The following is a 24,870-nucleotide window of genomic DNA, read 5'->3' as shown; positions in this document are numbered from 1 at the left end:
TGGCTGCACGTGTTACTGCAAAGAGCAGCAGCTAGTTCTGTTTATTAAAACGGTCTCTCTGCTGCTTGTCCTGAGTCGTTTTTAGCTGTATATTGTAACTGCTGCTCGACTTACAACCCTACCATAATGCTTGTTCAAACGTAGGGTTTATTAAAAGTTTATATCAAAGAGTAAATTAAACATACATGCACAATTAGCTATTTTGCTATATTGTATCAGTTAAGGCTTTGTACTGTATGTGGGACATTTTATTTGCAGTTGGCTACACATCAACTCCAGCGACAATATATGCAATATATGCAGTATATGCAGTATATGCATGTAGATAGAGGAACAGAATATGATGTCGGTGGTCCTTTTACAACAGTTTCTAGATTTGAGGCTGAAATCATTTTACCTTGCACGGCAGCTAGATTCTCCCGAGATCACGCGAGAATAAGATTATATCACAGGACAGACTGAAACGACGTTCTTGTTTGTTTTTTTACTAATGTACAGTATGTAATGGAAGCAAACGTGCATTTATTGATACAGAGTGAACACACAAAGGACGCATTTCACGTATGTCTGATGTTTTTCTGATCATATTTGATCGATTTGTCTGAACTAGGAGTTCATTTGAATGCTTTCTCTTTGGACTTCTGCTTTAGAATTAAATACAGTGAAGCACACAGAGGCTGAGGACGAATGTTTATGAGTTCAGATGTCGACTGTATTTAGTCACCTTGACTTATTTTCTAATTAACTGCTTTTAATAAACAAAGAGCGTCTAGATTTAATACAATTAAAAAAAAACATTGATAGATAAAATACACCATTCTGATGAGAAAGATGAGTGGAGATTAATGGAGGTAATTACCTTATTTCATCACTGTCAAACACTGTCCCTCTCTAGCTGACATAAATGGAAGTGCATAGGTATATATATATATATATATATATATATATATATATATATATATATATATATAGATAGAATAAACATGCAGTTATATATATGTAGATATATAACTGCATGGTTAATTGATTGGCCTTAAGCAGAAGTAGACAGTTTGCAATGAATCATCAATAATAAAATGATGGAAGCTGAATCTATGTGGTATGAAAATGTGTTTCTCTACAAAACCATTTGTCTCACGCGAGATCTTTCCAAACTTTCCCTTTGTGCCTTCAGTTTCTGAGAGCTTGCCGACCCGACAGATTCGTCTGCTTCTTTATAATCTACCCAGCAACAGTGCAGACACACAGTATCAGTTACTGTGTGTCTGCACCGAGCCCCTGTAAGAACGAAGGACAAGGACCTGAATGAAAAGATGAACACTTAACGGACGCCTCTCTGTTCGTTCACTCACATTAAGAAAACACCCTGCAGTCTGGATCAGTACGTTAAAGTTGCTTTAATTTCTTTTTTTTTTAACATTTAATTCCAGGCTGGATGATATCATTACCACAGTTTTGACATGTACATCATTAATATCTTAGTTAAACCATCGGAAAATAAAAACAGCCATAGAAAACAATGTTTGCCCGTCACATCTGGACAGAGGTGTACTTGAAGTCCTGTAAATACCGCACACATACACACACAGACGTGGCTGACTCTCCAGCACCAGCGTGGATCTTTTCATTTCTTTCTTCCTCCCCATCATGACAGACTGCACCAGATCGCTTAAATCGCATCGCACAGGAATTCAAATACAACTTTCAGCCAGCTGTGCAGACGACACTGGAATAGTTTTATTAAAACATTGCAAGACAGAGAGTCATTCACCATTAATAAGAGAGGAAAAACGCTGCTCTTGCCTTTGTTCTCCTACAAAACAGCTAGCTATTGTTTTATCTTTAAAGTTTGAATTTGTTTTTTTTACAAGACAGAGAAAAAAACCCTGTGACATGAAGAGTGTTGTAAGAGTTTTAAAAACATTATGAAAGTCCATTAATCAGTGACGAGTCCCACAGATCCTAACATTGTTTGCATTTATGGTGCTAAAAAAAGAACAAACCCCACTGTAAAGTACGAGACCATCGGTAGCATTGTTACCATAACATGGACATCTTCTCTCTCGTTAAGTCACACATGTAAGATTGTCTCGCTTGTACGAGAAGTGGTCATTGATTAACAATAGAATATTAAAATGCTGTACAGGAATGGTGGTTGGATGTTAGGGCTCGGCTCGCCCTGAAATGTGGTTACTACGTTACCTACTAATCACCCATAATGCAAATGGTTATCAGCTGTGGGAGGGCGTGCAGTCACTACAGCTCTAGATGTGAATGTAAACGGGACAAGAGTAGGGAAAGATGCATTTTCATAGGGTGGTGTTTGAATGTGTATTGTCTGTACAGCGTGTGTGTGTGTGTGTGTGTGTGTGTGTGTGTGTATGAGGGCATGCGCGGCATCTGTGCAGAAATGACTCGGGCTCAGACACACTGATCACTGTACACACAGTAACACTGAGATAGAGCAACAGCCAATCGCGCTGCAGCGATGTCATACACACACACACACACACACGGGTTCACAGATTTTTATACACTGTACAGAGTTTTAGAGCGGGAGGAAAAACCACTGGCAGTGTGTTTCACTTCTCCAGCTCGCAAAGTCATTCTTGAAGAGAATTTGTGCTTGTGGGTTAAAAAAATGAAATGAAATAAAATAAAGACAGAAAGACTGGTGTGTAAAGGTCGATCGACGGCCACCAGTTAACAAAATAAAAGCACAGGAAGAAAGAAAAAGCAGTGGAGAAGAAGAAACAGAATGCTACTCGGTCACAGTATCACATCACATGAATTCAGCTTATGATGAAACATTAAAAAAAACTATTTATCAGGGATTTTCAGGATTCCAGGATTTGATGGAGGTGTTTTATTTTTACTGCTGTTTATATTCCTGATCACATCCCTGAATGAACGCAAAAGTAATTAAAAAAAAAATGTAAAAACGTTTCCGTCGCTCCTCAGTCCTGATCGTCTTCTTGACCAGCTCTCATAGCACCTGGCAATGTGTAGTCTTATTCCACTTCTGTCCATTGTTTTTCTTTTTTAAAGTCTCTTTCCCTTTAATTTACAGTCGGGGGGGAAAACATTCCACGTGATTTCGTTCCCCTTTTTTTTGAGACGTGTGGAGGCAGAAGAAGAGGACAGAATCAGGCATTCAGAGTTATTTGGCACAGGTTGAGCCTTCTTACGTCCCTTTGTCTCTCGCTTCGACCCCCGGAAATTCAAATTAGTTATTCCACAACAGGATTCCTGGCTCACGTTCATAACGCGACACGTGCACTGTGAACGCACGTAAACAAATACAGAGAGATGTGGAAACACTTTTCAAGTCTTGGTTAGACGACAATGTTAAGCTAAAGAGGGTGTGGATGTGGTGGTACGTTTTCTATCTAAACATGGCTTTCTAATTCACTGGCTTATTATTTATACACGTGTGTGTGTGCGTGTGTGTGTGTGTGTGTGTGTGTGTGTGTGTGTGTGTGTGTGTGTGTGTGTTTGTAAGAGCGGTACAGCAAAAGACGTCCACGCAGCACACCACATTACCAGTAATGATTCAACAGTATACTTCTCATGGAATGAGAGTAAAGCACACGTTTACTATTTACAGGTCTGTACAGTGTGTGTGTGTGTGTGTGTGTGTGTGTGTGTGTGTGTGTGTGTGTGTGTGTGTGTAAAAGTGTGTCAGGGGATTGAGTGGTGAGAGCTGTCTCCACCGGAGGGCAGTGGAGCGGAGAGATAATTGAAAAGTAGGAGAAGAAACTGGACCAACCCAGAGCCAAGGCGCTTTAGTTGCTGTGCATTGTGGGTATGTGGGCTGATGCGTCACAGCTCGGGGAGGAGAGGAGTAGAAATCGTGATCTTCTGGGATGGGCGTCGGCTTTTAAACTTTTGGATAATTGGGGGCGGGGAGTGGAAGCGGACCTTCGGAGGGCAGTCCTGCGCTGAGGTGCTCGGTTGGTGAGTTCGGACTTGCTGTGTTGTTTGTGGGGAACCGGTCGGTGTTGGTGAAGTTCAGTGGACCTTGACAAAGCGGGGTCCTGTTGGTGCTTTTGAGAAAAGGCCCCGCTTTGCTCGAGCTCTGCTGAGCGCTGAGTTGGATCTCGTCACTGGCTGTGAAAAGTGGATTTAGGCAGTACTGGGTTGGACTGGTGCGGTTCTGGTCTCTAGTGGACCGAGGACTGTGGTCGGGCAGCGGGGTGAGGCCGGCTAGCCGGGTCCAGTTGGTCGTTGGGAACGGAGCGTCGGTTCTGGTCCGGTCGGTTGGTGGCCAGGTACTTCGCTCTCATACTGGAGGTGTACTGGAGAGACCAGGACAGTGAGGGAACAAAAGGAAGGAGGGGGGGGGGGGGGGAGAGGGAGGAGGAGGGGGGGGGAGAGGGAGGAGAAGTGGGGGAGTTATGTTGGGGGAGAAGACAACCAGAGGGAGGAAGTGAAGTAGGAAAGAATTAAGAGTCAGGAGAGAAGATAACGAGAAGACGAGAAGAAAAGACGTGTTGATTATGATCACGCCTTAGTTACACGGAAGAATAAAAGAAGTAATGTAGAAGCAGTTCAATCATGGAAATGTCAATGGTTTTAAGTAACATACACAGATAGATATATAACAGATAGATAGACAGATAGATAGATACATAGATATAGATATGTAGATACATAGATAGATAGATATGTAGATGTGTAGATAGATAGATAGATACATAGATACATAGATAGATAGATAGACAGATAGATATGTAGATATATAGATATAGATATGTAGATACATCGATAGATAGATATGTAGATGTGTAGATAGATAGATACATAGATAAATAGATATAGATAGATAGATAGATAGATAGATAGACAGATAGATATGTAGATATATAGATAGATAGATACGTAGATAGATATGTAGATACGTAGATAAATAGATATAGATATGTAGATACATCGATAGATAGATATGTAGATGTGTAGATAGATAGATAGATAGATAGATAGATAGATAGATAGATAGATAGATAGATAGATAGATAGATAGACAGATAGATAGATAGATAGATAGATAGATAGATAGATAGATAGATAGATAGATAGATTTGTAGATATATAGATAGATAGATATGTAGTTGTGTAGATAGATAGATACATAGATAAATAGATATAGATAGGTAGATAGATAGATAGATAGATGTGTAGATAGATAGATACATAGATATAGATAGGTAGATAGATAGATACATAGATAGATTTGTAGATATTTAGATAGATAGATAGATAGATAGATAGATAGATAGATATGTAGATATATAGATACATAGATAGATATGTAGATATATAGATAGATAGATAGATACATAGATAGATTTGTAGATATTTAGATAGATAGATAGATAGATAGATAGATAGATAGATAGATTTTTAGATATTTAGATAGATAGATACGTAGATAGATTGGATTACAACGTGAGAGGCAAACAAACACAAACACAGCAGAAATACTGTGACCAGTCATTTGGACAGCCGGGGGTTTGATTACAACAGTCACTGGTGACGTAACAGCAGATTACGGTCTGGATGGTGTTATTGTAAATTAGCAGATGTGGTCCACTTTAGTCAGTGGCTTGTAGTTAGTGCTCTAGTTCTGATGTAGTAGGTTGTTAGCCTGGCATGAGTTAGTGGTCTGGTTTGTGAGCAGCTGGCTGGTTACTGTTGGAGGCCCCTGGTTTCCTCACGGCTGCAGACGCAGCGATGACAGCGGGCCGGTCCACACACCGGCCTAACGATGAGGAACCGGGGCCACGTGGGGTGGCTGCTACAGTTCAGTGCAGTGGAGGTGGGAAACGTGTGCTCCTGCTACTGTTTAATGGTGAAGGGTGAGGGGGCACAGAACACAGAGGACACATACACCTCGACAGGAAAATGCACACATAGACACACTGTGGGAACAGGAGGAGGGGGGGGGGGGGGGGGCAGGAAATTTAGAGGGTTGGGCTCAAAAATGTTTCATCTTCACTGCAGGGTACGGCCAGCTGTATCCTAAAAGGTGTTTAGAAGCACTAACGCTGCACCATCGCTGTGTGAATGGGTGAATTGAGAGGCGACATTTTAAAGCGCTGTGTCCGGTAAGCTCGCATTTAGAAATGCGCTGTGTAAATGCGGTCCATTTACCATTTTGTGGATTCAATTTTGTCAGTCCACGGTCTTGTCGCCCCATATGTATGAAGTTGATACTGCATGGAACAACACCCACAACGACAGTCCCAGCAGCACCGTGTCAGAGCCACAACTCTCAACCTGTTTAGTGGCAAATAGTTCAAACAAGAGGTGCAATTCAGACACCTGCAAGGACTGGGACTTGGTGTTGAAGAAAAGGGTTTTAAATGTAACTAAAACAACAAATAAACACCTGAATGATGTCTCCGTTTGTTGTTACGTGGTCTACGAGTTCTCCTCACATGGCACTGACGGCCACAGTGACACCAACCAGACTTTGTACATCAGAAGTAGAGGACAACAATTGCACTCATCAGAAGAGACAAGCTTCTCTTTTGATGTGAAGTGCAAATCCTGCTAACAACAGACTTCTTTTTCAAACTTCCAGTTGTCCCAGGCTGCCAAAATGACCTTTCCGAAAAAGGCGATCCGTGATCACGGTCTAGTTTGAGCACAGAGGAGACTTGCAGTGGTGTAGGGATAAGGGCACTACCTTCCAATATCCACACTAGCATGCTATAAAAACATTAGACATTAAGACACAAGTGCATTCATCAACGCCATGCTTCCTTTGTTACAGTCTAGAATGATCAAGTCCCATCTCTGCGGGTTCTGCGGTTTTGAATACTTCCCAGCTGCACTGTGGGTATTGGAAGGTAGTGGAGGGAGAGTGTGTTCTAGAAAGTGTGCACTTACAGAGGGTGGAGGGGACTCCCTGCCAATCAGGGGGGTGTTCTCACACCGAGGGTTCTGAAAGTTTGCGTTCTGGCTCCTGCATTATAGAATAAGAGGTTACTGCATGTGGTCACCCTGCCACTGGTGCTCAGCTGTTGATCTGTTGTCCATCATGATTATGACTTGAAGGGCAACTCCGGTGTTTTTCAACCCGGACCCTGTTTCTCCATGTTTTTGTGTCTTAGTGACTAATGTGGATACACATTTTTTGAAGTTGTTCCAGCGTTGAAGGAGAACGCTGCGGACGGCGGACGCTAAACAGGCTGCGATGTAATTGCTCGGTCAATTTACAGCCACTAAAAAGTGCTTGTTTGTTTTTTCCACTGACCGACTCAGATTGTTACTTTTGTCTAACAAACAATTGTCGAAAGAACCCGAGTGACTAAAAAAAAGGTTTTCTTTACCTTTTGCTTGATCCGGTCTGAGAAGCCGTGTGGTCACATCCACATTTACGAAATCAGCAAACATATTCAGCCCTGCTCTTGAAAACCTTTGAAACAACACGAAGCCATGCTTTCTGTACTCCGACACAGCAAAATCTGTCTCAACTCTCATTCACGTTTCCTCCGTTGTCTTCACCTTTTGTTTGATCCGGTCTGTTCATCATTGCGACTTGTTGCCGGAAGACAACGGCGAAAACTTGAGCGAGAGTTGGAGGCAGATCCGTGTTGTCAGAGTCGCGTTGGAGTACAGAAAGTGTTGCTTGGTGTTCACTGAATATTTAGTTGATGTTGATAATGTGACGCAATATTTTAGAACGAGACTTCTCTGAGCAAACACACAAGCGAAAGGTAAAGAAGTCTCTGTCGGGTCCTTTCCATCATGTTACACTGATAATAACACTCTGAGCTCGTCAATGGCAACAAGAAGCCCCGTTAGTGGACGTACGTACATTGATGGCGAGGATGTGCCCTGTGTGATCACATGACAGCCTGTCAGCGGCTGCAGTGTTCTTGTTCAATATATTGGACCAATTTCAAAAATTGTTGTCCACACGTAACCTCGACACAAGACCGCGGGACAATAGGGTCACGGTTGAAGGACAACACGGTTCCCCTTCACTGACGGTCTGATAAATGGCCTCGGGAGGAATCATAAGTCAGGGACTTAAGCTGGCTGGCACCATATAGCCACAGCCCCACAGAGCTGACATGCTTTCTTAACAATGCACAAAAGACAAACATTTGGTCTAACAATGGGACGCTGGCTCAGTGAAATAGCACCTTTATCATTGGTCTGGTAAAAAGTATGTATATTGGTAAATAATAACTGTTAAAGAGCCTCAGAGGTAAATGTCCCTTGCGAGCACAGTTTAGCAGCGATACAAAGGCTATTTCCTTGATCTCTTGTGTTTTATGTACAACAGCGCAGCTGATCACTGATGTTAACAGTCTACACGTCTACACACCGAAGAGGTAAATATTATGGATGTCTGAAGGTTCAACTTACAGTAATAATGCAAAGAGATACATAGGTCGCTTGACATAAACAACACACATTCAGGATTTAAAGCTCTGTTTCAGTTTGAAATAAAACGTAAGATCTTTGTACTTAAAGGACAAGTAAGTGGTTTTCTATGTTTCGGTCCATTAACGATGAAGATAGAGTTTAACTTACTGCCAAACCAGTTTCCAAAGTACAGGTCAACTGAATGTTACTGCACTGAGTTCCCTGGATTATGTGAATCTGTTCCTTTGACTCTTGTTCTTGAATGTCAGATTCCACGAGCACGACAAGGAACCACATTATCCTCACGCCTGTATAGTCACGCAAAGACAGCCTAACTTTCACTGTAAGGCATTACCTATCTCAGGCAAGTGTCAAGTCTCTGGACTCAAACTGACTATCTGGCTCCATGGAAGGACATAAATCACTCTAAAACCCTACGAAAGGCAGCAATTTTGCTGTCGGTATCAAAAGGAAAGCTAGAGCGGGGTTTTAACTCACTGACAATGTGTCACAAGGTACTGAGCACAAACTATCTATTCTAACTTATCGCATCGCAGGCAGCGGAGCGTTGCTATGCTGCTAGTCTGGGTCTCGGGGGGTTGGGTGGGGGGGCAAGCATCAGCTACCTACGGCAGGCAGTGTATTGATCCTGCTAGCCTCTAGCTAGCGGTGGGTGCTAACTCACATGTATTCAGTGACGGGGGCATTGCTGACAGTGTGGGCTGTAGCGGGCAGGCTAGCTTCGCTACCGTAGCTGGAGCCACAGCTGTAGAGGCTGGGCATGTGAACGCGGTACAGGTTATCGTGCACGCCGCCCCGCGAGGCGCCCGACTCGTCCTCGCCGTCTTCCTCATCCGTCCTTCAAGTGGTCAGGGTTAGGGCAGGGCACGAGAGGGCATGATGGATCGGAGGGGGGGGGGGGGGAGGGTAGAGGGGAGGGAGATCCGAGAGAGACAACAGAGTGTAAACAAGTGGTTGAAGAGGAGGTTAGGAGAGGGGAAGGTGTACTCGTACGATGTGGAGTGCCCTGACACACGAGACTGGGTGAGGCCATGCCTTCAGCACCAAAGCAGCTGAACAAGAAGAAAAGGAACATGGGCAGCATTCATCTACACAACAGCTGCACTACAAGTACAGCAGGGGCTCTAACGTCACCACACAGCCCGGAGCGAAGCTGTTTGTCATTGCTGCGTGTGGTCACATAACATGACAGCAGATTCCTCCACACTCTTTTAATACGTAGAAACATGCAGTCATTGTTTTTCTCATGCAGTCGTCCTCTATTGACACAGAGGACTCGCTCCTGATGATGACTCTGCATTTCAAATTGTCCAAAACTGAATCAAATTGAAATAGATTTTCCTGAAAGTACTTCATGCATCGCTGAGTGCTCCATGGAACTTAAAGCAAAAACATCAGGGGGAGAAAGAAAAAAAAGAAGAAGAGATAACGTGGCTGGTTTGGGCAAAACTATTTTCAGACATAAAATGGTCAAAAATGTAAAAAGAACAGGCCACAATGAGGCGTCAAATAAGAGACGTGCTGATTTGGAACTTGGATCTCTGGCTACAGAAATGTAATGGCTTCTACAATGTACGGCTCAACCACAAAATACATGTACGTGTGCATATGTAGACCCTGTTATCAGGTATATTTGTACTATCCTTTGAGGTTGTTTTAGGGAAGTTTATAACAGCCGCCCCACATATTGACGCGTACACATCAGGCCGGTAATGTTTCAAAGAAAAGAGGGCGGGAGCAGTATGAAGAACGTTAACGCAGGCATGAGGCACGAGGCAGTTACTGCATTGACTGGCCACTAGATGGAGGCGTTTCGCTCCAGCAACCAAAAAAAGAGCTAAGCACAGGCAGCGTGATGTGCAACCAACCCCAACAACCTCTGGGACATTATGGATTGTTGTTTAAAACCAGCCGGGCCGATAATTCACACCCAACAAACAAGCGTAAAACACCACGGTTACGGCACAGCTGTGGTTCCTGCTTCAAATCGTTCACCTGAGTGAACGTGTGTTGTGCAGAGCTCTTTGCGCGAATTTAACCAAATCATTATTTGTTTGTTTGGCTGTTTGAAAAGGGGCCGTTTTATCGGACCGCGGGGGTTTGATTTCCTCGATAACCACCATCATTCGCTGAAGCCCAAAGCGTTTCCAAATCAGGACAGGGAGAGAGAAAGAAGGGACGGAACAGAAGGAGGAAGTGGGGCACAGAAAAAAAAAAAGAAATGAAGGAGAAAAAAAAAACCTGCCGATACACAGAATCCAACACAACACTGGTGCTCCAAGTCCACAGCGGAGAGAAAAAAGAAAATGAGAGACAAGTACAAACATAGAAACAAACATTCAGCCAGACTGGCAGTGCTGACGGTAGAAACAATCAAATAAACTTGCAAGAGAAAACTGGATGGATGCAAAGACAGGCGTACGGGAGGAAGGAGGCCAGAACACTGACAGAGTGACACATGCACCGAGTGGATTCCTAATGGGTCTCTCCACTGCTTTCAGGTCACAGGATGCATTTAGTTCAACAATTAGGAAGTTAGAACGAGTAACACGTTAGCTGTTAGTGTAAAGAAAAGCCTTGTGTGTGCTTGTGTGTGCTTGTGTGTGTGTGTGTGTGTGTGTCACCTCTTGCCAGGCCAGGTATGTGGCACGCTGCACACAATGGAGGAGAACATCAGAGCAGTGACGAAGGAGAAGAGAACCAGGTAGATGACGCCCTCCACCCCGTCATAACACAGCCCAGTCAGCGCCTGGACGTAGTCCTGCACGGGGGAGCAGAGGCGTCAGTTGTGGAGAAAGTCTTGGATTTTGCGTTTTCCCTCTGTGGACGCACAAAGCCACTCACCATGTGTAGGCTGCGACAGTCGACCAGAGCGGTCAGCTGGTGAAGACCGACCTCGGTGGAATTCAGCACGGCCTGGATTTGCTCGAGACTCCCCTGCGCACAAGGAGCAACGGTTAAACACGCGAGCTCAATGTCCGTCCTCACACACCATCTGTGAACACGTGGCGCTTTCTGTAACCGCCACTACCGCCACGCTCCCGCGAGTGCAGATCCACTCATCCGCGAAAATAAAAGAGCTACACATCATTGCGCACACACACACACACACACACACACACCTTGGTGTTGGCATAATCACGTGTCGCTGATCTCAGTAGCTCCGCCACATCGTCCTGCATCTCCACCAATGCTTTGTGACTCCCTGACAGCCTCTGCAAAACACAAGAGACAAGAGACACAAACAAGAAAACACGCACAAATACATCGCTGGGTTATTTGATTGCTTTACAGGTTTAAAAAGGTATAATAAGCAGCATGTAAAGTATCATACAGAATTAACCCCTCTCATCACTTATGACCCACTGAGTTTTCGTGTCTCTCTCTCTCTCTCTCTCTCTCTCTCTCTCTAAGGAGAAACAAATGCATGAAATGGAGGAAATGATTTCGATAAAGAGCAGAAATCAAAAGAATAACTTCAACAATGGGATGAAGTTACCTGCTGGAAGGGGTTGATTTGGCCAGGGCTGCACCTCAAGTAATACTGCAGGATATCTGTGAATGAGCACATACATACATGTTATTAGAATAATAATATATACATTTAAAATATACAGTTATATGAATGAAAGGCAAACACTATTAATGTTATTAAGACTTCCTACGCCCAGAATCTCTCTGTGGAGGCTCGTTAGCAGTATTACTGAGGCATAATTCTGTGTGTGTGTGTGTGTGTGTGCAACATCTGTGCTCTACAGAGCGGAAACAACTGACAGACAACAGAACTCATTAGACGAGTGCAAAGAGGGAAGAGAGGGAGGGAGAGGAAGAGATTGCGAGGTAGAGAGGGATAGAAGAGGATGGAGAGAGAGAACAAATCAGATAATGATCCGAAGTGAAAAAGCAGAAATGGGCTCTGAAGATTTTTTAATTTAATTATTTTAACGTTGGGGAGAGGCAGGAAGACGAGTGAGGGGGGGGGGGGTTGCTGATGCATTGCAGTCAGCAGAGAGAGTGTCAATCAAACTGGATACACACACACAAACGCACACACTGTCCTAAAATAGAAGCAACATGTCAGCGTGAATACTGAAGTCTATTCAAGACGTTTCCGCTTATTTGTCAAACCCACAATCAGCTCTTGATTCTTCCTTCGTGATCAACACTACTGACCACACATTATACAAGCTAGAAGTCTTTCTACGGCAGTGGGGAGCCGAAGTCATCCCCGGTGGAGCAGTTGTAGAGAAGGGAATGATACACAGAATCGCTGATATTTCTCTGATGTAACACAGGATTGTTTCATATTGTCAGGCCTCGAAAAATCAAACAATAAGAGGAGGAAGAAATAGTCTTCAGGTGACATCAAAGGGACATATATTTAAGCCTGTGACAGTTTCGTTTTTTACGATTCACGAGCCTAAAAGTTTTGGAAACGGCGTCTTTAAAAAAAAACGGCTGGTACCAGTTCCCTGGTTGTGTGTTTCCTTGTCTCCGTACCTTGGTCGATGACAGCGTTTTCCTTGGTTACCCTGGTGACGAAGGTATCCGGGGAAACGCAGAAGTCGCTGGTGGACTGTAAAGAGGGTAAAGCGCACACACACACACATGACGCATCAGCCTACAGCAGCATCCACGCTGAACACACAAGCAGTGAGGGAGGGGGGGGGGGGATTACATCACTGCGGAGCCAGAGAGCTCGGCGATGTTGCCATGGTTACACTTACAGCAGCGACAGCCAGTTCCAGGCCGAGAGACCCCCAGCTGATGATCAGAGTCAGCACACCGAGCAGACACACGCTGAAGGACACAAAGACGCATGTTTTTAAAGTCAACATTCAGCAACAACAACAACAGATTCTAGACGGGATTCGGCTCGTCCAATGGGAGCACCTTGTGTCGTAGCTTACCCAATCAGAGTGCCTCTAGAGTTGCGTATCAGGCCGAAGAGCACCAGGAGACAGATGAGTACATCGAACAGCAGCAGGCTGAGGTAGCCCAGCCACCTGTGAACACAAATGCAAATAGATGACACAACACACAGAAGCAACACGAGCCACAAAGTAGAGGGTATGTTTATCCGTTAACATACACCAGTTCACCTGTCCCTCCTCTCCAGACACATCTCTAGTTCCCCAGATCAAACCACTTTCCATTTCCATTTCCATTTTTTGGACCATTGGGATTTCTGATTCTCTGCCGTACACTTGTTGGATTTGCATTCCTGGTTTGAACCTCTGCCTTTGGACTTTGGATTCTCTTGTCTGCCCCTCGTCAGATTTGTTTGCATGTGCATGATTCATGCTCATGATTCTGTCAGCTCAGCACATTTCTGTTTGTCCTGTCCCCTTGTTACCTTGCTTACTCCAGCCGTGACGTCGCTGGCTAATTTTTGCTCTGAAACTTGGTGAACACCTTTGTGGTCAGGCCAGAGTGGTTGATTTGAATTTATCTCTGAAATGTAAAAACACTTTGTAGAATTCCCTCTGAACAGATCGGTTTCCAGTTCAATCCAGCGAATTCCTTCTTGCTTTACAAAACACACATCGTCACTCGTTCGTACTGACCTGTAAAAATCAAAAGCCTCCGTCTTGTGGGCCAAGTCCTCCAGGGAAATGTCAGTGTTGGACCAGAAGGGAATGTCCACCATCAGCCTCACCAGCTCGTCCAGCTGTCCCTGCAGCTTTTGGATGATGGACACGTAGTCCGTCTGCTCCTGGAAGGCTGTCTCCAGCTGGACCAAGTTCTCCTCCACTGTCTGGTTTAAGGCGAGGGCGCTGTCTGACACCTGGACATTCACGGGACGGAGAAGTCAACCTCGGAACTGCCACGAATCACGTGTTTCGTTCTTTTATTGCTGAGGACCCAGCAGGTAGCTCACCAGTTTCTCCACCCCGGACACGGTGCGGTTGGCGTGGCGGAGGGAGTACGCCAAGCGGCTGGCCCCATCGCTCGACTCGCCGTTTCCGTAGAACCCCACAGCGATGCCGGCGCTGGGAGGCAGAAAACAGGAAGCGTCAACACAGTGACTAATCAAACCGCCGGATGGCATCAAATCAATTAATATGGATGTGTATGACACATTTCTCACAGTCATACAGGCGCTCACACACTGAACGAGACTGAAGCGAAGACGGTGAAGTTATTAAGTGCAGTTCCTCTGTTAACCAGCAACAGGCGGCGCTGAGCTCGCTGTTCTTTGCATTGGTGTCACCCTCCGGCCTCGGACAGGCACAGGACTACCAGGAATGATTCTCACACACACACACACACACACACACACACACACACACACACACACACACACACACACACACACACACAAACAATTGGGTCACCAGACCGCACATAATATGATCCTTCTGCAGCCCTTCATCCACACGTGACACATGCTACAATATCTGAGGTTCAACAGCCCCAACAGCTTTTCTTCAAACCCCTCGTACTCCTGAAGCACACACACACACACACACACACACACACACACACACACACACACACACACACACACACACACACACACACACACACACACACACACACACAGCCCCTCCCCACTATGCACTTATTTTCTCACTCACCCGCTTGTCTCTTTGTGTACTGTATGCGTGTGTGTGTGTGTGTGTGTGTGTGTGTGTGTGTGTGTGTGTGTGCGCGTGCTTGAGTGCACTCTTTGTATTGATGGTGTCTCGGTCTGAACGCTAACAACAGGCAGATTTTATGGCCATTGTTAGGGCAATTCATTGTAGCCCATTAGATCTTGAGTATCCCCGTGTTACAGCTGGTTTACACACACACACGGCTTTGTGTGAGTGTGTGTGTGTGTGTGTGTGTGTGTGTTTCTCAGAGCTTTATGTGTACATGTGATACAGAGGGAAACGGACTTGACAGGAGAATCAGAATAGAGAAGAATAAAGGCATGAATGTGCATTACATGTTGATGTAAATAACATCTCTTTTTATTGGTCCACTCCCCCCCCCCCCGCCCCCACCCTCTGCCTCCCACCATCTCACTCCATCCTCCATGTCATCTCAGGTGAATCATCTCCCTCAGCTCGTGTTTACTCATCCCCCTCAGCTCGTGTTTACTCATCCTCTCCTTCATCCCTCCTCTCTGTCCTCCTCTCTCCGTGACTTTCATCTCGCTGGTTTAATACCTGCCGCTCCTGTCGGGGGGGATTTCATGACTTTATCAACCAACAGCGTCGGCCATGAGACATAAAAGAAAGGGCCGATTCGGCAAAGTCAGATAACTGACAGCCAACATCGGCCGGCTGGACTCTGATTTAACATAAACACATACATCACCGAGTCATCATCGTTCCTCTGAGGAACAGCAACCTGTTCTGAGCGATGCATAGCTTAGCCTCTGAAACGGACGGACATCATAACGCCAAAAAGTCTCTGTCGTACCTCGAAGAGCATACTAAAACGCAGTCCAAACCAATTCACCTGAATCCAAAATCAATGCATCCAATTAGTAGCTTACATTCTGTAATAACTCTCCATTGAGTAACTTGGATCATTACAGCCGATGTACAGCTGAATCAGGACTGGGACAGAAAGAAATCTGATCGATGTGTTTGTGGTATTGAGTGTTCTCTCGCTCATCTTTTAGATGAATAAAGGAATCATTCCATCGATAAGATGTCAGAAAACTGAGAAACATTAATTCCAACCGCCCACAATAACAATAATAATAACAACTTTAGATTAATGTTCTGTTGATCGACTAATCCTTCCAGCTTCCATACGTAGCACAAACAATAAATCAAGACGCGGCTTCTTCCCTCTCGACACTCTGCAGCTGGAACGGAGGAAGTCCACATGTGGTTGGTGCTGTGCCAAAAATAAATGATGATGTCATTAAATCGTGGACAAAAGAATCGCATGAGCGCTCTTGCTCGCATGAAGACACACACACACACACAGATTGATATCAAATATTCAATAAGAATTATTATAGCTAGTCATGAAATATTAAACGCTGCAAAAAAAACAACACTTTTCTGCACTGAGTCACGCGAAAACACACGGACACACACACACACACACACACACAGACTGTATAATTCATTTCTCGTCTCTGCATCAAATCTGCTTCTGTCTCCATGGCAACCTTTCTAGGCCAGGGAAACGGCCGATCAGAGAGAAATGATAAATAACGGAGGAGGACAAAAGGAGATGAAGACGACGGGAAGAGAGGGACAAAATGTCTGGAGAGGGGAAGTCGAGGAGCGAGGAACCGTTTGTGTGTGTGTGTGTGTGTGTTATCTGTGGTCGAAATACCCTGCGACCCCGCTGCTGGGACGATCGGGTGAAAGATCTCCGTGCACACATCCTTCAGAGTCACATAAACACAACCGGTGGAGCGTGACCACCCGGCTGGCTCCCAGGAACACCACACGGCCTTCCTTGCCTGAACTAGACGAGAGCGGACTCGATTGGTGCAGTGACGGTCGATTAACGGTCACGCTGGCTGCTGTCCAATGACAACTTGTGAGACAAGTAGCCATGTTGCCTGCTATACCTTTGTGACGTCATCAAACCGTCTTTCAAGGGTTTCCTCAGACTTCTCTCCAAACTCACAGTGGAGCACAATCACCTTTTTAAATAACCAAAAATATAATGATTTCACACCACATCTGCAACACACAGTTAACCGTACGTAAGGTTTTGAGCAAACTAAGACGTGAACCGGTGAGTGTTTCATGACATGAGCGCACAAATACCTGAGCTCCAGTCGCTGATACTGTATATCTTGACATTTCATTGTTGTTTCTATGATAGAATGGCAATGAATTGCTCTGTTATAATCCACCTGTACGGTGTTTTTATCAGCTGCTATGGCAATAGCGACAGAAGTGAGCTGCAGCAAGCGGCCCTTGTCTGGACTGGAACCTGGAACACAGCCGCTATGAACACTCCCATAACTTTGATTGTCTGTTTTTAGGCGTTACTGGTGGAGTAGAAGCATGTAACAGTGAAATGAATGCTTTGTCTGCAGCAGTATAAGCAGGCACCATGACGTCAAGGCTGTTCCCATCAGCTTTTAAACTTTATTTTGGCATATTTTTGTTTCATTTCTGGCCCCAGCTTGTTAATGTGCACATTATAAACACCTTCCTATAAACACAGGACTTTATTCTAAAGGCGTAGACTCTAATGGGGGGGGTTGACCTCTCACCTGCAGACGAGCGTGGCGATGATGACGCACCAGGCGGTGCAGCAGCAGTCGGCGCTGGGCTGCTGGGAGTGCGAGCGAGAGTGCGAGGAGTCGTCGCTCTTGCGTCGCCGGCAGCAGAGCCAGAATGAGTAGAAGAGGAGGAAGAGGAGGTCCAGGCCCAGGCACAGCAACGCCACCGCCCCGAGCAGCAAGATGGACTGCAGAGGAAGAAAACAATTAGTGGAAACAAAAACAAATGTATGACAGTCGCTATACAGTTTAAGTCGCGTGAGTTGAAGTGTAGAAGAAGGAAGGGGGTGGTGGGGGCAGACAGAGGGGGTAGTGAGAGGTAGGGAGGGGGGGGTGGTGGTATATTTGGAATAAAAAAGAGACAGAAAAGGATGTGAGAGACGATGAATGAAGCGAACACTAAAAAGGGAGAAATGGGTAAAGACAGAGATGAGGGCTGTTACAACGATTTGCCTGGGACTGACGACATCTTTTTTTTTAAAATCACACACACACAATGTTTTTCTTTCCCCCTCTTGGGATGTCTGGAAAAGTCATTGTACGGCGGGACCACGGAGAGACGAAGGCACGTTTCTGGAAACCCAAAATCTCCACCTGCTAGACTCCTTACAGTAGACAAAGGAGCCGCGCCACAGCGCTGCTAGAAACAGCAACAGCGGGAGTCTGGGGAGGCCTCTGACTCCGCCTCTAAGATCCTCGCAGACTTCCTAGATTCACAGGCTTCCTAAACTGCGCCCCTTTTTTCGTGCTGACCTCAATTTTTTCCTCGCTTGCCAGCCAGCAATTTCCTCGCCCTGCGGCAAATGTATATCTGTAAATGTGTGTGTATTGTGTGTGTGTGTGTGTGTGTGTATGTGTGTCAAAAATGTATATTCATATTCAGAAATGCCTCAAATATAATGTTTTGATTCTTAACAATGTATCAGGGATGCAATCTTGGCAATGTGAAGCGTAATATTCTGGATCAGTGATTAACAGGACAGACCAGCAGAAAACAAACACAATCATTTGAGGATTTTTCAGATTTTCTGGTGATCTTTTCGGGGCTTTTCTTGTGAATTACAGAACATTTTTTACGTCTTCAGGCCTTGAAAAAAAGATTAAAAAAACAAAGAAAAAACTGAACTAAACTGAACAATCAGTCGACATTTACAACCATTGAAGAGGGCTTGTAAGAAGACTTCATTATAATTTGAGCGGCGACAAACCACACATTATTTAACCTGCTCCAGGGTTACGACACAAAAAGTCCACGCTGCCATGCTGACATGTTCAAAACATGCTGACATGTTCAAAACATGCTGACATGTTCAAAACATGCTGACATGTTTAAGTACGTGCGTTGGTGCGTTGAGGCATCTGTGAAGCAAATTAAGTTTTTCAACAGTGTGTTGAAAAGTTTGACGAACCCGTCAACATCCCGCATTGCTTCATGGCAAAAAAAAACTCTCATTCTTCCATCAAGAATCATCTCTGGAGCCTGATTTGGCTCTGGTGTTGTTCCTAAGTTCAGACGAACCAGCCACACCACAACCAGCTGACATGCGGCTCCTCGCTTGTCAGTTCAAAGGGCCAAACCTCCGGTCACATCGAGAAGCAACGCAGCCTAATGATGAGGCCGGCATACCTTTAAGCTCCAATACAGTGCATGGCCCATGAAGTGCCCACTTAGAATACTGTGATGTTATGTGTAAATCTGTAAAGAAGTCAAGTTAAAACAGGAAGAAATGGCCAAATATTGGATTCTTTTCACAGTCCAAGCACGCACTTAAAATACTTTTTAAGAATTCACCGCGGGCCATTTGAAAACAGGCCTGCGGGCCACAGTTGGCCAGCGGGCCATAGTTTGGCCGCCCCAGAGTTACGCAATAATCAGTAAGGAATAACTTGTATGTTTGTGTAATTTTTTGTCATTATTACTCTCTCATGGGAAAGCAGTTGGTGAAGCCGGGCGGAGTGAGAGGAAATCAGTTGATTGCTTTTCTCCAACAGGTTGAAGAAGCTGAGGGGGAGGAGGGGGGAGGAGGGGGGAGATAAGCTCTGCATATTCCTGGTATTACACTCCGTTATTATCTATAGGCTTAGCGCTGGAGACGCCGTGCTACGGTACGGCCATACTGTGCTGCTTCACGATGCATTGTTTGATCTCTTGTGTCTTTAGAATCAACGTTGGGGCTTAAAACCATGACGCTTGAAACGCATCAAGCTTTGAAGAATGAGAATGAAAGCTCGCGCTGTGTCAGCATGTTTTCATCATAAATCATGCTACTGGAATGACAATAGCATGACACAGATACAGCGATGATAGAGGGAAGTCACACGATAGAGAACGTGTGATATTATCAATTATCAACAAATATTTTGAGAATCAATTCATCATTTCAGACATTTCTTTGTCATATTTGATATTCAAATTCATACATATGTTGTACTCTTGGTCTGATAGAACCAATTAAAATCTTTTTATCCTATTTCTATATGACGTTATGACACGAAAAAAGCGTCTACTTTGTAAACAAAGCAATAACAACTGGTCCAGGACGGGCCATGTCTGGTGCACGGGCTTAAAGTTAAAACGTATAATCTGACCGAGGAGCAGGTCTCTCTGCTCTCTGCTCCCACTGCGTACGACGGCCGCCACATTAACAGCCTGACCAACCGTCGGAGCAGATTAAGCGTGGATCAATTAGCCACTAATAAGCATGGTGATCTTAGGCGTGCATGCGTGTGTGTGTGTGTGTGTGTGTGTGTGTGTGTGTGTGTGTGTGTGTTTGAGCTGACAGGATCAATCACTTCCATTCTGCTGTTATTCATCTATACGACCGGGTCAGAGAGCAACCAAGACACTAATTCATTTCTAAATGTAAACCTTTTAAATTCCACTTTGATCCTTTTGAAAAAAACGCATTGAGATAACTTCTTCCACTGTGAAAACTGAAAGGCACGATTCAATATGGCAATTACAGACTTTACTTTCCGCAGCCGGGAATATGTGTTATTACAGGTCACATGACTCCTGCGTAATGCTCTGCAGCTGTTTAACTGTGGTCGGTAGCTGACTCTGCAGTTCTACCATAATACAAGCAGAGGAGCGCCTGCACACACACACACACACACACACACACACACACACACACACACACACACACACACAAGCTGCTCCTCAGGATGAGAGCTCCTATTTCAGCTCCACAGGAGACAAAATTTAAAACTGTAAAAACATCCCTGAGTCAACATCCCAAATAAAGTCAGTCATCAGAGACCAACTGCTCTTGTCTCGCTCTCTCTCTCTCTCTCTCTCTCTCTCTCTCTCTCTCTCTCTCTCTCTCTCTGAGTGACATTGTGTGAGAAGAAAGTTTTGAGCAGCTTCAGAGCTCAAGAGCTGAATACAAATGAATCTGTGGCAAATCAGAAAGAAAAACACCACACAGAAGAATCTCTCTCCATTGTGTGGGAGAGAGAGTGTGTGTGTGTGTGGTGACGGACGCTGTGCACTGAAGGACACTGTGTAGGACCTTGTTGTGTGTGTGTGTGTGTGTGTGTGTGTGTGTGTGTGAGTTTCTCAGCTGGATGAGTGGATGCATGAAAGCCTTTGAGACAGATATACTGAGCCAATCTAAAGACGGGCCTCAGTGAAAGAGTGAAAGAAAGAAAGAAAGAGAGCATTCTTTCACAACAGACCCCCCCCCCCTTTCCCTCCCTCCTCATTCCCTCCCTCCACCGCCAATCCAATTCAACCTCCTTTTTCTTGTTTTTCTCACCCTCTATCCCTCCCTCTCCCTCCCCCCGTCTAGCCAGAATTAATGATTTCACCCTGAATAGAACCCCTATATTCACACACACAATAACACGCACGCACACACACACACACACACACACACACACACACACACACCCTGAGGGAGATCTGTGACCTCACCTCGACAAACAGCACGAAGAGCTAAATACTCACTGACGCAGAAAGTGACCATACTGTATGTGGCGTCGTGTACATGCAGCACGGAGAGCGTGCACCGCTGCTGCTCATACAAACAAACATACCGCCACAGCGCAGGATGCTCGGTTTGCATAGAAACAGCCCCGTCGGCTTAAACATGTCAAGATGTAATCAGTCTAAAAAGGGGATCCTTAAAATTCTAGTGGTCACACACATTGACACACACACTCACAAAGGCCCTCAGTGAAACACTGAATAGCTCGCAGGAAGTGGCTATTTGGCACTTTAGAAGCACCTCCCATGGCCCATCCAGCCTTCTCTCTGTCTCTCTCTCCCTCCCTCTCCCCCCTCTCGCCTCCAATCAGTCTCTCTTTATCTTCCTCACTCCTCCTCGCTCCCCTCTCCAGTTCCCATCTCCCTCCCCTGTTCGCGGCAGTGGGTGCCTTCCCACGCTCGGCTCTTGAACTCTAAACGATGTGGTCTTGGCCTTTTTCTTCTTTTTTTTTGGTGGGGCTGTGTTTCCTGGTGCAGAGACCTGGAAGTCACCTTGTTCGAGGTTTCAAATGAAATGCAGCAAAACTGGGCCAAAGCCCCATTTCTTTTTGAGATAGAGCTGCTCTCTAAGGCAGCGCTGCAGACTCAGTCAGGGTGTCAGACTGCAAACACGTTCATGCTTTTAAGGGTTCCAACCCCAGGTTATGGAACCACCTCACTTTTGATTAATCGGCTAATACATTCTGCACGACATATGTCCATAAAAATGATGGAGCAGGGGATCAGTGTCTTGATTCAAGGACATTTCTCTCTCTCTCTCACACACACACACACACACACAAAGCATTGATCGATGCCGGGAGGGAACCCACAACAACTCTGTGGTTGCAGGACAGCCGGGGGCCATCACTGTGCTGTGAAACGACAGTGTGCGCAGGTGCCAGGCGGTGGGACGATAAGGTGATGCTGCGTGATGAAGAGGATGATGAATCCCGAGCGGGAGGTAATTATTCCCCCGTTCTCGTCTTACCTTCTGGTACTCAGAGTCCTCCGGTCTGAAGTCACTGCTGACGAGCTGAAATTCGATGTTGAAATGAGGCATCCGGTGGAGCAGATTCACCCACCAGGGCGGAGAGTAGTTCACCACGGCCGCCATCCTGATCCAGCTACCTGCCGCCTGTCACTTCACTCTCAAAGCTGATTGCTCACAACGGACACTGTGGAGAGATTCACCGCCGTTGTGGGTTAACAGGGCAGAGAAAATGACTTCATGCACTATTCTCACCGCCTGTCATGGCAGACGGAGGTAGACAACTGCTAGTGTCGATGTCAGTCCGCCAAACACGTTAAGTGAGATGAAGGTTCAGCATCCGCAGACCTTGCTTGCTGATGCCGTTCGCATCAAAAACATCAAAAAACCTAATTCGGTCAACTGGGGTAATTACCGATGACTGCCATTATTACAAAGCCAGTGCGATGAGTTGTCTGTGATGAGTTGTCTGTGATGAGTTGTCTGTGATGAGTTGTCTGTGATGAGTTGTCTGTGATGAGTTGTCTGTGATTCGTCAGCGACAGCAGTGGGACAAACATGCCAATCAAACATCAACACGCCGATATATTGTACACTCTCTTTATTGGCACAGTTTTATTAAGATGTCCTATGAACTCCACATGCATCGATTGAAAATATTTCAATGGTGAAATGCGTCCCTTCTAGCAGCTCTGTCTGTCTGTGCCCATCAATGACACACTTGTGCATCCTGCAATGTGACATTCATTTTTAATCTTTTTTTATTATTTGAAAGTGGAAATCTTTCACAAGGAGCTCAAACAATATGATTATTTTGCCCTTTTAAGGGTCTGTTTTCCTTTGCAGTTCCTGGTGTATTGTGGGTAACAGCTTTGTCATATAATGTGCCTTTACCGTGACAACCGTGGGCAATATTCGTGTCATATAATCTGTCCTCCCCACTCTAATCACAAACAAACCATTAAATGTCCTGATATGATGATTATATTTCTCCTAAAACTACATTTTAGGATATCCCATTGTGAGCACATGTTAAAGCAATGAGGTCATGCTGTATTTGGACATCCTGCACATGAATTATAACACGACAATAGCGTGGCTGGCAGCTACCTCGCATCACCCAATTTACGCCCATACGAAGAAACGCAGGCTTCCGCGAGATAAACGTGTCGTGCACGGTTTAATAAATGGCCGTTAAACCGAACCGCGACTCTTTCTATGACACCGACTGTACTGTGCCAGCGCATGTAGGTCGACTCAGCGGAGGGTATCCACGCAAAACAAAGCGGATTAGCTGTCTTTATCCCGCTTTGTGCGTTACAACTACCGCAGTCTCCGGGAGTCTGTGGGCATCACGCCGTGTGGACCACCTTACCTCGGTGAAGCCAAAGCGCGCGCAGACTCTGGTTTTTTGGTGGAGTCTTGAGGAGTCCGAGGGCCGGTGGTGTAGTTCACCTATTGTCTTCTTCTATTCTTCTATTGTGGTGGATTTTAACACCACAGCCGTGCGCTGCTGCTGCATCAACGCGGCCGCACCGAGCTCGCTGCGGTCCCAACCACATCGAAAACAACGGAACGACGGTCACCGACCCGGTGCGCTCTCGTTTCACCGAGACGCCCTCCCGTTTCCACCGCCTTCCCCCGGAGAGCAACAATGCCTCGGACGATCAGGGGTTAAAGTCGTTGACCCGCAACGTTGTTACCGTTCACGCCGTCGTTATTCTTTCCGCTCTTGCACCGTATCATCGGTCGGTGCTGTTCCCACGATGACCGTCGTCGAGTTCACGAGAGTTTAGCGCCGCGGCTCTTCAATTGGATGATATTGTTGGCGCGTGAAGCGAACACGGTGTTTAAAGAAGCCCTGAAGGACGGGGCTTTGCGGCAGCTCTCTCTCCCTCTCTCTCTCTCTCTCTCTCTGTGTGTGTTTGTGTGAGAGACAGAGCAAATGCGCAAACACACCGCCCCTTAACGTTGAAACGAAGGTAGTACATGTTACAGTCAGGAGCTTCATTAGTACATTTAATTAAGTACAATTTTGAGGTAGTTGAGTATTTACATACTTTTTTTTTCAATTACCAGCAACATTTGTGATGCTTACAAATGAATCATCATCCAATGATAATAACACACATATATATATATATTATAATGAAATGAGTCATTCTGCATAATGAGTACTTTTACTTTTGGTAGTTCAAGTGTATTTTGATGCTGATATTTATGTACTTACGTAAGATTTGGAATGTATGACTTTCACGTGTAACAGAGTATTTTACATGTGGAGATTGTTTTTTGTTTGATGAAGTCAAA

At 45.3% G+C, this 24,870-nt stretch overlaps 1 protein-coding gene across 1 annotated transcript; it reads right to left on the bottom strand.

The window, feature by feature from the left end:
* Positions 1-1,717: 1,717 nt before the first annotated feature.
* Positions 1,718-24,352, bottom strand: ttyh3b (tweety family member 3b). The gene is made up of 15 exons (XM_079279230.1): positions 23,936-24,352; positions 22,561-22,747; positions 17,591-17,787; positions 14,285-14,396; positions 13,971-14,191; positions 13,314-13,409; positions 13,131-13,203; positions 12,904-12,979; positions 11,903-11,958; positions 11,526-11,618; positions 11,248-11,340; positions 11,028-11,164; positions 9,068-9,241; positions 6,895-6,970; positions 1,718-4,298 (listed from the first exon to the last, which is right to left on the bottom strand). Exons 2-15 carry the CDS (start codon positions 22,684-22,686, stop codon positions 4,164-4,166), a joined length of 1,665 nt encoding a protein of 554 aa, XP_079135356.1. The 5' UTR covers positions 22,687-22,747; positions 23,936-24,352; the 3' UTR covers positions 1,718-4,163.
* Positions 24,353-24,870: the final 518 nt, after the last annotated feature.

The sequence above is a fragment of the Melanostigma gelatinosum genome (genome assembly GCF_949748355.1).
Source record: "Melanostigma gelatinosum genome assembly, chromosome: 11".
Taxonomy (NCBI): domain Eukaryota; kingdom Metazoa; phylum Chordata; class Actinopteri; order Perciformes; family Zoarcidae; genus Melanostigma; species Melanostigma gelatinosum.
The sequence above is the reverse complement of the archived record's forward strand: the minus strand, read 5'-3'. Positions and strand labels throughout refer to the sequence as shown.